This window comes from Salmo trutta, chromosome 17 (genome assembly GCF_901001165.1).
Source record: "Salmo trutta chromosome 17, fSalTru1.1, whole genome shotgun sequence".
NCBI classification, from domain to species: Eukaryota; Metazoa; Chordata; class Actinopteri; order Salmoniformes; family Salmonidae; genus Salmo; species Salmo trutta.
In genome coordinates this window covers 15,431,692-15,448,452 of record NC_042973.1, presented here as the reverse complement: position 1 = coordinate 15,448,452, position 16,761 = coordinate 15,431,692, and the positions used below count along the sequence as shown (strand labels likewise).

The 16,761-nt window shown below is 41.0% G+C and overlaps 1 protein-coding gene across 1 annotated transcript; it reads right to left on the bottom strand.

The window, feature by feature from the left end:
- Window positions 1-4,532: 4,532 nt before the first annotated feature.
- Window positions 4,533-16,004, bottom strand: slc35e1 (solute carrier family 35 member E1). The gene is made up of 6 exons (XM_029695839.1): window positions 15,333-16,004; window positions 13,771-13,841; window positions 12,993-13,130; window positions 12,057-12,182; window positions 10,513-10,758; window positions 4,533-7,308 (listed from the first exon to the last, which is right to left on the bottom strand). Exons 1-6 carry the CDS (start codon window positions 15,658-15,660, stop codon window positions 7,072-7,074), a joined length of 1,146 nt encoding a protein of 381 aa, XP_029551699.1. The 5' UTR covers window positions 15,661-16,004; the 3' UTR covers window positions 4,533-7,071.
- Between the last annotated feature and the right edge of the window lie 757 nt (window positions 16,005-16,761).

Below are 16,761 nucleotides of genomic sequence, written 5' to 3'. Positions count from 1 at the left end.
CAGACCTGAATCCAATTGAGCACATCTGGGACATCATGTCTCGCTCCATCCACCAACGCCACGTTGCACCACAGACTGTCCAGGAGTTGGCGGATGCTTTAGTCCAGGTCTGGGAGGAGATCCCTCAGGAGACCATCCGCCACCTCATCAGGAGCATGCCCAGGCGTTGTAGGGAGGTCATACAGGCACGTGGAGGCCACACACAATACTGAGCCTCATTTTGACTTGTTTTAAGGACATTACATCAAAGTTGGATCAGCCTGTAGTGTGGTTTTCCACTTTAATTTTGAGTGTGACTCCAAATCCAGACCTCCATGGGTTGATAAATTGGATTTCCATTGATTATTTTTGTGTGATTTTGTTGTCAGCACATTCAACTATGTAAAGAAAAAAGTATTTAATAAGATGATTTCTTTCATTCAGATCTAGGATGTGTTGTTTAAGTGTTCCCTTTATTTTTTTGAGCAGTAATATATATATATATATACACATACATACATACATACATACATACATATACACATACACACACAGTTGAAGTCGGAAGTTAACATACACTTAGGTTGGAGTCATTAAAACTAGTTTTTCAACCACTTCACAAATTTCTTGATAACAATCTAGAGTTTTGGCAAGTCGGTTAGGACATCTACTTTGCGCGTGACACAAGTCATTTTTCCAACAATTGTTTACAGATTATTTGATTTATAAGTCACTGTATAACAATTCCAGTGGGTCAGAAGTTTACATACACTAAGTTGACTGTGCCTTTAAACAGCTTGGAAAATTCCAGAAAATGTTGTCATGGCTTTAGAAGCTTCTGATAGGCTAATTGACATCATTTGAGTCAATTGGAGGCGTACCTGTGGATGCATTTCAAGGCCTACCTTCAAACTCATTGCGTCTTTGCTTGACATCATGGGAAAATCAAAAGAAATCAGCCAAGAACTTGTAGACCTCCACAAGTATGGTTCATCCTTGGGAGCAATTTCCAAATGCCTGAAGGTACCACGTTCATCTGTACAAACAGTACGCAAGTATAAACACCATGGGACCACACAGCCGTCATACCGCTAAGGAAGGAGACGCATTCTGTCTCCTAGAGATGAGCATAATTTGGTGCGAAAAGTGCAAATCAATCCCAGAACAACAGAAAAGGATCTTGTGAAGATGCTGGAGGAAACGGGTACAAAAGCATCTATATCCACAGTGAACGAGTCCTATATGGACATAACCTGAAAGGCCGCTCAGCAAGGAAGGCGGCACTGCTCCAAACCGCCATAAAAAAAGCCAGACTACAGTTTGCAACTGCACATGGGGACAAAGACTGCACTTTTTGGAGAAATGTCCTCTGATGAAACAACAATAGAACTGTTTGGCCATAATGACCATCGATATGTTTGGAGGAATAAGGGGGAGGCTTGCAAGCTGAAGAACACCATCCCAACCGTGAAGCACGGGGGTGGCAGCATCATGTTGTGTGGGTGCTTTGCTGCAGGAGGGACTGGTGCACTTCACAAAATAGATGGCATCATGAGGAAGAACAATTATGTGGATATATTGAAGCAACATCAAGACATCAGTCAGGAAGTTAAAGCTTGGTCGCAAATGTGTCTTCCAAATGGACAATGACCCCAAGCATACTTCCAAAGTTGTAGAAAAATGGCTGAAGGACAACAAAGTCAAGGCCATCACAAAGCCCTGTGGGCTGAACTGAAAAAGCGTGTGCGAGCAAGGAGGCCTACAAACCTGACTCAGTTACACCAGCTCTGTCAGGAGGAATGGGACAAAATGTACCCAACTTATTGTGGGAAGCTTGTGGAAGGCTACCCAAAACATTTGACCCAAGTTAAACAATTTAAAGGCAATGCTACGAAATACTAATTGAGTGTATGTAAACTTCTGACCCACTGGGAATGTGATGAAAGAAATAAAAGCTGAAATAAATGACTCTACTATTATTCTGACATTTCACATTCTTAAAATAAAGTGGTGATCCTAACTGACCTAAGACAGGGAATTTTTACTCGGATTAAATTTCAGGAATTGTGAAAAACTGAGTTTAAATGTATTTGGCTAAGGTGTATGTAAATTTCAGACTTCAACTGTATATATCTTTTTTTTGCTCAGAAAACTTGGGGGGGGGGAGGGGGGGGCAAATAAAACCTGCCGCAAGTTGGGGAACCCTGTTCTAAACCATCTGTTGGGAGTATCAATTAGCTGAGAGTGGGTCTAAGGAATGATCAGGTTTTGAGTATGCTGAGCTTGGTCTGAGAGAACCTGTTTTTTCCCCATTGAGGCCACAGAGTGTCCATTACTTGTTAAACCAAGACCCTTGCTGATAGTGTGATTAGTTACGGCATATCAGACCCTTGAAGGGCTAATGGATCAATCTCAAAGGCAGTTAATGCACAAGATGTAAAGTTACATTTCCTGGATCTACCCCTCACCAATGCTAAAAAAGCAGACGTTTCACAGCAGACACTTTGGTGCCTCTTCTGCAGAGTTGTAAACAACCTCAGAGGAGCAGGAGGATGCAACCTGGACTCAAGCATAGACGTAACATAGTAAATGTAAGTCTGTCTCCCTCCATCTCGTATACATTGAGTATTTAAAACATTAGGAACAACTGCTCTTTCCATGACAGACTGACCAGGTGAAAGCTGATGCCTTATTGTTGTCACCTGTTAAATCCACTTCAATCAGTGTAGATGAAGTGGAGGAGACCGGCTAAAGAAGGACATCTAAAGTCTTGAGACTATTGAGACATGGGTTGTGAGTGTGCCGTTCAGAGGGTGAATGGGCAAGACAAAATATTTAAGTGCCTTTGAACAGGGTATGGTAGGTGCCAGGCGCACCGGTTTGAGTGTGTCAAGAATTGTAACGCTGCTGGGTTTTTCACCCTCAACAGTGTGTATCAAGAACGGTCCACCACCCAAAGGACATCCAGCCAACTTGACACAATTATGGGAAGCATTGGAGTCAACATGGGCTAGCATCCCTGTGGAACACTTGACACCTTGTAGAGTCCATGCCCCGACAATTTGAGGCTGTTCTGAGGGAAAAAGGGGGTGCAACTCAATATTAGGAAGGTGTTCTTACTGTTTTTTATACTCAGTGTACGTTACATTTCATTTGGTACAGTATGTATTAATTTGTGGATGTCCATCAACCATTTCATTTGTTATGAATTACAGCTGGTATGATATGTTACGAATTCCTATTTGTTGTGGCTAATGTTAGCTAGTTGGCTAAGTAGTTGCAAAGTAGCAACAACAACAAAAAAGTAGTAAGTACAATAGTTGCAAAATGCTAAAGTGGTCGATGAGATTTGAACACGCAACCTTTGGTTTGCTAGGCGTTCGAGCTATACGTCCGACCAACCGCCTTATTTTCATTTTTACCTCAAGTAACCATTCCAAAATGTAACATATCATACTAATGAGTTTCCAGGATTTACGTTCCCTATGTTACGTCTAGTCTATCCCACTGGGCACACTGTTGGAACCAACGTGGAACAGATGTTGAATTGACGTCTGTGTCCAGTGGGATGAGACCAGGCTGGATTTCCACACGTTTTTCTCCTCTAAAACTTTGATTAGACTGAATTTCGAAACACTGCAGCAGCTATGCATCTCAGGAGTGAAGTTACTCAACAATAAATCTGGCTTTTTGAAATTTGTCATGGAGGATGTGGGAGTGTGCCTCATCCCCAGAGAGATGACTAGTTCTCCTGGGTTGTGTTCCTGTTCGCTACCCTTTCACCCAGAAGTGTTCACTTCCTCTCATGCTTTAGGGACTAGATTACAAAAGTGTTAAATATCAATTAAAAGTATAGGACTGGTGAAAGCAGCTGGAGAGAATTTCCACCCGTTCCTTTTAAATCCATGAGGGGAAATTTACCGGTGCATACTTTGTGAGAAGGGTAAAGTGGAACAGCAGCCGCAAGTCTGTGTAATAGCTGTTAGATAAATGTAAGGGGAAAGTTTCCATCTCTGCATTATAGCCCTACCAGCCCCTATGGGACTGTAAACATTTGATAGGTGTAGCTACAAAATGGATACAAAGCTACATTTCCACTTTCGTGGTTGGTAGTTAATTCCACCAATACAAAGTCCTATTGTCCTCATCCAAGCAATAATGAAATACCCATGCCTGAAAGTTAGATATGGAGGGGAAATATTATAACTTGTGAAAAGTCAATTCTTATTCTTGACACAAGAGGGAGCACTTGCTTTATTGGATTTTTTTAACATTTTATTTAACTAGGCGAATTACAGTTAGTGTGATATGTTACGAATTACAGTTGGCAATTGGATAGGCTGAAGCGTTTAGTTAAAATTCATACTAGTCCAAGTAAACAATTGAAAACAATGCATTGAACATAGATGATGATTAGAATTGTCAACAATAGTAATAGATGAGACTCACCTTCATCCTTTACCAATGTAAGCACCCACTTGTCCAAAGTCAAATAAATGTTTACTATGCATTCAATGTATAGCACACCTTTTTCAAGAAAATTAAATCATACATTCATTTCACAATGCATTTATTTCCTTAGACATTTAAAAATAGTATTTACTAAACGTAAGCAGACAACACTGTGCATGGTTGCACTTATGTATACTTCTGTACCTAGACACCATAAATAAAAATCTATAAACATTGGTTCAGTAAAAATTCAGTTTTTCAAGATTATTTAAAACACAGAAAAAAATTGCATTTATACAACTTTTACTAAGCAACCCCCACATATCCAAATGTACATTCCAGTAAATAACCTCATAGCAAATACCGTCCCAGATCTAACAAAGTTTCTCTAAATTCTCATGTTCAAAGTGTTATCCATTAGCTTACTGTATAGACAAATTAGGCTTTACGTTAAATTAAACATATACATAATGCACATCAGAATTCATCCCTCCATGCTACTGGGTCAAAAAATAAGAGTAAAAAAAAAAAAGATCATTGTGATGCACTTGAGCCAGGTAGCTCCTTTCATATGGCACCTCGCGTAAGGACGTGACAAACTCAACCATAGATTTAAGAAGAGACCTTGAGACATTTGAACAGAATGACATACAATACAAAATAAGTAACAAAATAAGATGGGATCCAAGCTGACTTACCACAGCTCTTCATAACATCTTATGTTAAAGGTGACAGAAAAATGATTTAGTAGAATCCAAATCGTGGCTCCAACATTTGATCTTCCTTCCACAAATAAAACATTTGTTATCCAAAGCCAGATTTCTACAAATTGTTTTCAATGTAAAGATGATTCAATGGACAATGATAGGACAAAGTCAAGTCAAAAGTCATTCATGAGGACATGCAGAGAACAGGCATAAGTGACAGTCAAATGTATTCAAATCCCCATAGCCTAATCACCACGCCAGTATGAATTTCATTACGTAAACAGACCAAACTAAATGATATGGAAGTTTCACTAAATGGACTATGATAAGCTTGGAACTACCTGAGAATTCCACACAAGCTCACACAAGTTCCTTAAATGTGTAAATACACATCCATAAGTATACAGCACATACCATTATTTGTATTTATGGTAAACAGCGAAAATGCTTTTTCAAAATCTCAGGATGTAGTTTGTTGCCAGCCAGTCGCTGAACATGAAATAAAATCAGGTTAGATCCAACTTTCCTGCCGTTAGTAATCAGCAAAGAAATTCTCCACTTAAAATGCTTGAATGTGCTGTAGCAAATTGAAACACGCAAACTGAAATAAAAAAGTTGAACTAGAAGAATATTCCTTTTATAGTCAACAAGGATAACATTTTGCTAGAGCTTCACACAAGTTAGTTAGTCTCCGTCACATCTTTCAATGATTTGCAAAGTAAATAACCAGTTCAGGTGCGTCACACCAGCTTTGAAAAACAGCTATTGTTCCCTGTAGGCTAAATGACTCGCATGCAGGGGGAAATACTACTCAATCAGAACATGATTGTAAGTGTGAATATTAGGAACAAAATGACAAACAGGCAAAACAAGTGGAGTCTACTGACACTTAAGCCTGATCCAGTAATTCTGCAAATCCTGACCCTTCTACCGACATATTACACAGCTATTACCAGATACGACTTGATTAAATGACCGATATGGAAATATGGAACAAAATTAATTCAAAAATATATGTTTTTGTTCCATACACTGGATAGAGCAGTGAAATGTGTTGTTTCACATTGTCAGCCATAATAGTACCTCTGGAGGTTAAGGGCCTTGCTCAAGGGCACAGACATATTTTTCACCTTTTCGGATTGGGTATTCAAACCAGGGACCTTTCTGTACCTACAACCGATTATATACATTTTCATGCCTCCATCACTAGTTAAAGACAAACCAGAAAATGTCATAAGGGCAAACGGTTTTACATGTATAGGACAAATGTTGCCAATCTCTGCAAAACATTAAATGTAAAATGTTCAGGCCTTCTGTGATAAAATTGGGGTCAATGTAACCTTGAGGACAAGCCTGATTCACAAGGCATTATGGGCATGGTAAACATTTCATGGTCTTTGATATACAGTTAAAGTTGTGAATTATTTATTTTTGAACTACGCTATTGTAGCAGTAACAATTATTCCCACGTTAGCGAACTCCCACAGAAAAGAACATCCCTTCCTTAGCAAGCAAACAAAAAACAAACACTTCACTCCAAAATCTAAATTTGTCAAACGAGTCCATGTTCCAAGCCATCTGTTATGTAGATCCAGTGGTATGCCTCAATCCAAAATTAACTGGAAAGATTGACACTATCTGCAACAGTTGACATATTACAGGGTTGGAAGTGGACAACATTTGGGGTCTGAAAACATCAGACAACTTTGATTTTGACTTAACTATCCCTTTTTAAGTGTTCATATCAAAATAAATACAACACAAGGAGGTGAAGAGAATGTTAGAGAACATGTTTGGGACAAAACACTGGCCAACTCATGACTGATACTTCCCTCTCCGCCAATACGACAGCACTTGCCTTTCTTTTTGTTAGAGGTGGTTTAAGAATTCTGCTGGAAACAAATACAATATGTCCATGGAGAAATCCACCAGCCTAAACCACATACTGGTGGTTGGAGGCGCCGTAGTTCATTGTGTAGGCCTGCCGGCTGTACTGGAAGTGGTCGGTCAACACGTTGCTTCGTCCATACTGAATGTCTGAACCTTGGGAGAAAGGCACTGAACCATTGGGCTGCGTCTTGTCCAGTCCCAAATTGTCAAAGGACATCATGTCCTGCTTGGAGGAAGGCAACAGCTTTTTCTTAGCTTCCTTGTTGGCGTCATATTTCGCCTGTTGGCAGTGAAGAGAAGGGAATAGCTTAGTGTAGCAATTAACAAAGGATGACAAAAAAATGCACATTGATGTAAATTACTGGGTCATTTCCCAAAGTTAAATGTGGTATGTAAACTTTCCACAGTGGGGGTGGGTTTCAGCGCACGTGAGCACTGTGCAGCGTGAGCCATGTCTACCACATGGCCTCACATGTGAATCCTTAAAGAGATGGGTGGGCCTAAAGCTTAAGAGTGTGAACGACGCTGAATGGGAGTAGACAAAGAAGAGCTCTCCAGTAGGTGTACCAAAACATTCAAGGGACATTTTCTAAAGTTGGGTTACAAGTTTATCAACTTTCAAAGCAGAATTAAATTCCCCATTGTTCTTCAACTGCAGTGTATGATATACCATTTTCTACCTCTGAGTCTATACTTTTATCCAATGTAAAAAAAAAAAAAAAACGTAAAAAAAATATGAGGCAGTCAGTCACATTTGACATTTTACTCATTTAGCAGAAGCACTTATCCAGAGCAACTTACTATTAGTGCATTCATCTTAAAGATAGCAAGGTGAGCCAACCACAAAAACAGTCGTAGTAAGTACATTTTTCCTCAATAAAGAAGTTATCAGCAAAGTCGGTGCTAGTAGGAAAAGACAAGTGCAAGGATATTTTATTATTATTTGTTATATGTGGTTGTCTCACCTCGCTATCTTAAGACGAATGTAAGTTGCTCTGGATAAGAGTGTCTGCTAAATTACAAAAAAAATGTAAAATGTCTTTAAGGTTCCCATTTGAGCTACAGTTGAAGTCGGAAGTCTACAGTCGTGGCCAAGTTTTGAGAATGACAAATATTAATTTCCACAAAGTTTGCTGCTTCAGTGTCTTTAGATATTTTTGTCAGATGTTACTATGGAATACTGAAGTATAATTACAAGCATTTCATAAGTGTCAAAGGCCTTTATTGACAATTACATGAAGTTGATGCAAAGAGTCCATATTTGCAGTATTGACCCTTCTTTTTCAAGACCTCTGCAATCTGCCCTGGCATGCTGTCAATTAACTTCTGGGCCACATCCTGACTGATGGCAGCCCATTCAGCCCATTGTTTGTCCACCCGCCTCTTGAGGATTGACCACAAGTTCTCAATGGGATTAAGGTCTGGGGAGTTTTCCTGGCCATGACCCCAAAATATCAATGTTTTGTTCCTCCAGCCACTTAGTTATCACTTTTGCCTTATGGCAAGGTGCTCCATCATGCTGGAAAAGGCATTGTCCGTCAAACTGTTCCTGGATGTTTGGGAGAAGTTGCTCTCGGAGGATGTGTTGGTACCATTCTTTATTCATGCCTGTGTTCTTAGGCAAAATTGTGAGTGAGCCCACTCCCTTGGCTGAGAAGCAACCCCACACATGAATGGTCTCAGGATGCTTTACTGTTGGCATGACACAGGACTGATGGTAGCGCTCACCTTGTCTTCTCCGCACAAGCTTTTTTCCGGATGCTCCAAACAATCGGAAAGGGGATTCATCAGAGAAAATGACTTTACCCCAGTCCTCAGCAGTCCAATCCCTGTACCTTTTGCAGAATATCAGTCTGTCCCTGATGTTTTTCAAGGAGAGAATTGGCTTCTTTGCTGCCCTTCTTGACACCAGGCCATCCTCCAAAAGTCTTTGCCTCACTGTGCGTGCAGATGCACTCACACCTGCCTGCTGCCATTCCTGAGCAAGCTCTGTACTGGTGGTGCCCCGATCCCGCAGCTGAATCAACTTCAGGAGACGGTCCTGGCGCTTGCTGGACTTTCTTGGGCGCCCTGAAGCCTTCTTCACAACAATTGAACCGCTCTCCTTGAAGTTCTTGATGATTCGATAAAGAGTTGATTCAGGTGCAATCTTACTGGCAGCAATATCCTTGCCTGTGAAGCCCTTTTTGTGCAAAGCAATGATGACGGCACGTGTTCCCTTGCAGGTAACCACGTTTGACTGAGGAAGAACAATGATTCCAAGCACCACCCTCCTTTTGAAGCTTCCAGTCTGTTATTCGAATTCAATCAGCATGACAGGGTAGGGGGCAGTATTTTCACGTCCGGGATAAAAAACATACCCGATTTAATCTGGTTATTACTCCTGCCCAGAAACTAGAATATGCATATAATTGTTTGATTTGGATAGAAAACACCGTAAAGTTTCTAAAACTGTTTGAATGGTGTCTGTGAGTATAACAGAACTCATATGGCAGGCCAAAACCTGAGAAGATTATATACAGGAAGTGCCCTCTCTGACCATTTCTTGGCCTTCTATAGCCTCTTTATCGAAAACAGAGGATCTCTGCTGTAACGTGACATTTTCTAAGGCTCCCATAGGCTCTCAAAAGGCGCCAGAACGGGGAATGATGACTCTGCAGTCCCTGGGCGAAAAAAACAGTAGCGCATTTGGAAAGTGGTCGTTCTGAGAACAATGAAACGGGTGCGCGCGTGCACGTGAAGAGTCCATTTTCTTCTTTCAGTCTTTGAACGAAAACAACGTCTCCCGGTCGGAATATTATTGCTATTTTACGAGAAAAATCGCATAAAAATTGATTTTAACCTCTCTAGTACATGTGGGACGATTTCATCCCACCTACGTAACAGCCACTTCAATCCAGTGGCGCGATTTTTGAATCGTTTGAAATACTATTACTTCAATTTCTCAAACATATGACTATTTTACAGCTATTTAAAGACAAGAATCTCGTTAATCTAACCACACTGTCCGATTTCAAAAAGGCTTTACAACGAAAGCAAAACATTAGATTATGTCAGGAGAGTGCCCAGCCAGAAATAATCAGACACCCATTTATATTATACACCTGCATGCTGAGTTTGATATAATTGTTAATTTATTTCATGAACTAAGTTGAATTAGTTGTTGGTGGCCAAAGTGTTGGAAAATTTCAGATACTATTGTTTTACGCTACAGATGTCTTATTTAAAGATACTAGTTAAAGAGGTTATGTTTCAGACGTTTTCAAAAGATGGACAGAGTCCAAGAGTCATTCACACTCGGCACTTCTCTATTTTCTTACTAGCACTGATTTAGCAAACAGTGAATATTTTAAGGTTTAACTTGCAATAATTGTGATAAGTGGTTGTTTTACACATTTTAGTTGAATGCAGTGATTGTAATGACTGGATAAGAGCGTCTGCTAAATAACTAAAACGTAAATGTAAGCATGTCAAAAAGCCTCACCTTGTTGTACAGGAAGACGCCCACTATTGCCGTCATCATGCCCATGATGTTGGTGGAGCTGACGGGGTTGCGTAGCATTAGGAGCGATATGCTGATGACCATGATCCTCTTGGTGGCGTTGGCCACGGCGTAGCTCAGCGGGCTGATCAGGTTGAGGACACTGAAGGCGATGACATTCTGGGCAAAGTTACAGAAGCCGCTGACCAGGAGGAGGAGAAAGGTGCCGGTCCATTCAGACATGCCCGTCTGGAGGGGTTACGCAGAGGAGGGAGAGAGAGAGGGAGTGAGAACTTGGATATTTGGAGAGAACAATGGATTTAATCATGACTTTCTAGGAAAAGAGAACGTATCCAGGTTGTGGTCTCAATGGGACAATTGAATAAAAGGCAACCGGACACTAAAGATTTTGTTGTGTGGAGGTTAATTAAGTATAACTTATTTTTTTATTTCACCTTTATTTAACCAGGTTGGCAAAATATAATATGTATGGAACACACACTACCAGAAGATGACACACTATCATATAAGCTCATAAAATAAATAAATAAAAGTGCTGGATCAGCAGGTGTCCGTGTAGTAAAAGGGTCTAGGCCAATTGGCAAAATAGGAATAGTAGCCCAAGAAATTGACTGATGGGCCACTACAGCTAACAGTCCGGTATGCTCTAGATAGCTAGCGGGCCACGGCTAGCAGGCTAGCAGATGGACATTCAGGGGACATCGCAACGAAGGAGCCAGTTGAAAAAAACCCTTGAGCGGATTACGTCAGTAGTCCAGTCGTGATGGGTCGGCAGGGCTCCGTATCGGCAATATAAGGGGTCCAGGCCAATTGGCAAAATAGGTATTGTAGCCCAAGAATTGGCTGATGGTCCTCTTCAGCTAGCCAGGAGATGGGCTTAGCATAGGCTAGCTCCAGGCTAATTGGTGCTTGCTTCGGAACAGGGACGTTAGCCAGGAAAAGCCAATCGGATAGCAGCTAGCTAGCTGCGGTGATCCAGGTGAAGAGGTTCAGAGCACATTGGGTGAGGCGGGTTGCAGGAGAGTATGTTGAAGTTGGGGTTAAGAAAAATATATGTGAAGAAAACAGATATATAAAGATATATACACGGGACAAGACGAAGACAAAAGACGTCTGACTGCTACGCCATCTTGGATATTAAATCGGGCAAAAGCAAGTGGATAATAAAAGTATTGTACATACTGTGGAATTTTTTTTTATAGTACATACCAGAGGCGGCTGGTAGGAGGAGCTATAAGAGGACGGGCTCATACATTTGACTCCGTTCCAATATTCCCTTTCAGCCATTACAATGAGTCCGTCCTCCTATAGCTCCTCTCACCAGCCTCTGGTACCCAGTGTATGACATCCTGTAGACTTGTGTATGTTAAATATATCATATGTATGGAACACACACTACCAGTAGATGAAACACTATCATATAAGCTCATAAGCCGGACAACAAAAGATCACATTATTTGACGAGTAACATATATGAACCTGCGCATACACTTGACGAAACTGAAGCACGTATTATTTTAACTCACAAAATCCCCCTCAACCAAGAATGAGGAGAGGTCCACCAGAACCCACGTAGGCACCATGAAGAAAACAGCATTGAAGCCCAGTATGTTGAGAAGTCTCAGGTGGTGGATCCTCGTGTCCCGCAGCACCTAAAAAGCAATGAATATTAATTCATAGCTTTGTCATTTCTCAGGCCAGCCATTGCAGAAAACTGTTGTGTGTTGACCTTGGAAATCAGTGGGCAGCAAAATATATCTCAAGGCTACACAAAGACACATTGTTATAAATTGAGAGGGCACAATTTCCTTGTTCGTTGAATGCTTTGGTTTTCTTCATCAACAGCATGATAGACAGGTAATGTAATCACAGTTGGTAATTAACAAGACATGGTTGTTAAACTAACACTGCAAATCATTACACAATAATGGAACTGCAGGATTAGTAATATCAAAAGTAATTCTTAATTCTAGCACTTGTCAGTTTTCATAAAACAACATTTAACCGAGTAATAATGTCCAATGGAGGAAATATGTTTTCCTCAAATATTGGTTGAAGGGAGGCCACATCAGCATAGTATAGGACACTACCCATACTGCACATCGACAGTATGTAAAGAACAAATACATTGAAAAGATTCACAAGGCTTCACACTCATAGGCCTTGCCCTTGAGTTTTCCTTTAGAGTGTTTTCATGTTTAGTATGAGTGCTGTCTACTATATCTGCACTTGAATATTGCAAGGAATGCTTTTACAGTGTGCATGATCCATTCCTTCAAGGGCAATACTGTATTCTATTAAATAAAACATCTTGAGTTTATTCTCCAACCATTACCCAAACACATAGGTCATTCAAATGTCCACCAAAGTTCAAAATGTGCTCTCCAGCTATACTTTTATCCATCATCTAACAACACACAAATAACAGTATTTTTCAAAGGGTGCAGACTGGTAAGATGTACCTTTTTGGAGAAGATGTTTTGCAGAGAGAAGCAGAGTGTGGCGGCCAGGGCACTGACTAACCCAGATACATCGAAGGACATTTCTGTCATCGTGGCCAGAAGCACTCCTCCGATGATGGGGATGAGAGATACGTACACCTGAGACAGGCGCAAGATAGGAGTGCAAAAGAGAAAGGGTTACACTTTATTTGGGTAGTCCAGATTTTCCATCTGTAGATACCATATACAGATGGTCAAACTATCAACAAACGATCTGTTGATAAGCAACTGCTTGCTAAGGTTACGGTTAAGGTACTTTTAGAATAAGGGTTAAGGTTAGGGCTAGGGTTAAGGTCATGGTTAGTAGATAGTTAGTTGAAATGTTACTGATAGTCTGTAGAGCATCTACAGATGGACTATCCAAATAAAGTGTTACTAGGCCAAAGTCAGCAGGATATTCCTAATCATGGAGGAGTCTCAAAGTACAGTTGAAAAAAAAAAAAAATGGCCATCCATGCACATGCAGTTGTTTTGCTCATTTGTTTTGGGACATGTCACATTTGCCCAACCTCTAAACGGTTATGACACATAAATAGCTTTGTTATTGCGGAACACTACTATAGCCCCTGCAGCGTTAACATGATGTCAAAAGAGGGGTACATTTTCTGTAAACGCATCTGCAAGGCTGGCAGATATATGAGCCAACATACAGGCTCATATTGTGCCATGTCACCATTGCTTGGACAAAATATCTTCCAAAGCAGCTTTATGTACACAATCAATTTTCTGAGTTACTCACTTTTGTCGTTTGCTTCTCCTTCATGATAATCCTTGATAACAACACAACCCATATTGGCATTGTGGCTTTGACTGTGGGGTGAAAAGAAACAAAGAATGTCAGATTGGAAAATGGATAAAAGGATCCTGTTCAGTGCATGAATTGAGGACAATGGCTTGAGTGGAACGGGTATTGATTGGAAAGGTAAGGAGCAGGACTTTTGAGATAGTGGTTTAAAGACTTAGTTGCCCATGCAACTGTGTCTCACACCTACAGTTTAAGTTTCATTGTGTATTGTGCGTCACAGACACACCCCTGGTAACAAACGTGTTACTTTGCATATTGCATCATCACGCCATAGCTTGACGTGTCAGTTAGTGAGGTGAGACAGCAATGAGTTACAGTTACACTGTATGGGGGCTGACGTCCTACATTAGGTACCTAACTAATTAGGAAGTAAAGGGCATAACACATAGGGATTGACATTAAGTGTTATCGGGGGCAAGTGAACTGAGCAGTCAGGAAACAGTAATTTGGCAGGTGGAACTATCTGCAAAGATTTTCAGTACCTTAAACAGATCATTCTGGTTCCTCACAGTTTTTTAGGTGAAAGACAAGTAATGGCATTTCCATGTGTAAACAACTACTTTCACATTTTCAATCAAGTGACCATATGGGCTAGTGCTGTTCAGAACTGCATGCCAATCCCTGACACAGTACCTTGAAGTTCTGCTTTCTCATAGTAATGAGAGCATAATTCAAATACTCATTGTGAATAATCATACTTTACGCTTTCATTTAGAGGTGACAAACTGCAGTCACACTCCCCTCCTATAGGCTGTTGCTGTAGCAGGTAGTTGTATTAGGCTTAGTATGCTGTAGTTGTAACCATGGACATCAACATGACAGGCAAAAATGCATCATAAGGAGTAACAACATAAAACCTATTGTGAGCAGAAAAACGATGCTTAAAGCACAGGTTTAACCATTTACTTAATGATCTCTGGACCAACCACAAATCAACGGAGACCCAGCCTTAGTGTTCTTTGCCACTGAATGAGACAACTGTAGTGGTGCAGCGGTCTAAGGCACTGCATCTCAGTGCTTGAGGCGTCACTACAGACTACAGGTTCGAATCCAGGCTGTATCACATCCGGCCGTAATTGGAGTTCCATAGGGTGCAGCACAATTGGCCTAGCGTCGTCCGGGTTTGGCCGGTGTAGCTCGTTATTGTAAAGAATAATTTGTTCTTAACTGACTTGCCTAATTAAATAATGGTTAAATAAAAGTAACGTAGTTACAAGTTTAGGCACTGGCTAGGTGGGGCCCTCCCCCAAACAAAAAGGTATTCAAATAACCCAGTATGTCGCAAGTTCCTCGGTTAAACGGAACGTGGGTAATACGGTCCCATGCAATGGAAGTCAATTCACTTAAAGCTTGTCTAAATTGTCCAGCACAAGACACCAATTCATTGAAGTTGATGTTAGCAAGCTAACGCTAGCTAGCGTTCCATGTTGCTAGTTAGAATACCAAGCAATGATTCTGCGCTAGCTAGCCTGATTCAGAGTTCGTGCCATGCTTACCAGTGTGTGCGTAGGAAACAGGTACCTTCCATATACTGAAGTGGGCCGACACAGATGCGAAGTATTTTCCAAAAGCTAAAGGGATAATATACCATTTAAAGTATCTAGTTGGTACTTCTGTTTTGGGGACTCCCCATGCTCGCAGCAACGGTGGAAGGAAGACGACGATTGAGAATATATGAAAAAGCGAAACTGTGACAGGATAAGGGAACCCATTTAGAATAATTTTGTTAACTACGTTGCCTCCCGAACTAACAGTATACCAACAGAAACAGAGTAAAGCTATCCGGACCCCTTCCTTGACTGGGGGACGCTCCACCGCAGCCATCTTCCACTTCGGAGTCACCGGCGGCAGTGTGTGGCAGCAAGGCCAGCAGTGAGACGTGGAGAAGCTACTATGCCGCGTTCCAGACAAGTCGGAAACTCGGAACCCCCGAGTTAATATTTGCGTATGTTTTTTTGTAGCGCTTCCTTTTGGTCGATTCTGATAAGTTCCAAGTGGGGAAACTCGGACATTAACTTTATACAACGAGATTCCAAGTCGGAAAGTTCCGAGTTGTCATTAATGCGGCAGTATGTACAATGTTGAGAAAATACTCGTAGACCGGGTTCGAGAGCATCAAAACCGTGATGTGTCGTGGGTAAATTCTGACTATCTACAAAAAATAATAGTGAGTCGTTATGTATGATACAAGGTGATGTGTAGATCTGGCAGTCGGCTGCACTGGCCGTGCTCGAGAGGGTCAAACCGTAATGAATCATTGGTAAATTGTGACTGATTTACAAATAATAATTAGTAGTTATTTATGATGCAAGCCCATTGTCGGCTACAATGTCAAACAAGCCCATAGACTTCTTGCTAATTGCGTCACTTCCTGCAATCAAACCGCCTCCAAAGATGGTGATCGCGTTCCCCTGCTCAGACTGTTGCACTGGTTTTGACAAGATGGGATACCGGTTATGTCAGAATGGACTTTTCGTAGCAGCCGCAGGTTTTACTGCAGCCGCAGAATTTACGTAGCAGGTTAGGATAATTATGTTAAGGCTAGAAAAAGGGTTAGTTAAAAAGCTAAACAAAAATCAACCTTAGAGGTCAATATGGCAATCTGTATCCCATCTAGCCATGATCCATTGCACTGAGCTAAAAAATAATGGACCATTGTGGAATGGAGGCTGAGACAATGGTTAAGTGTCACTTCATTGACTGTGCAATCGGGCACCAGATTGCTATGAGTTATCCTCGTTTGTTTTTTAAAGATTGCTATGATGTGGTTAGCCGATACATAAAATACCTATTTCAGGCGTTGTAAGATCTGACAGTCGTGAGCAACGTCTGAGCAGAGGACTGCAGAGGAACGCGCCCTCAGTATGTAGATACAGCAGAGGTCCCACATAATTTACACATTGTTCTGATTGATCAAAAGACCAA

Coding starts and splice junctions, on each gene's coding strand:
- slc35e1 (XM_029695839.1), bottom strand. CDS start 15,660: ATGGCTGCGGTGGAGCGTCCCCCAGTCAAGGAAGGGGTCCGGATAGCT. Junction 13,842..15,332: donor TGTTTCCTACGCACACACTG/GTAAGCATGGCA, acceptor TTCACCCCACAG/TCAAAGCCACAATGCCAATA. Junction 13,131..13,770: donor AGGAGAAGCAAACGACAAAA/GTGAGTAACTCA, acceptor CGCCTGTCTCAG/GTGTACGTATCTCTCATCCC.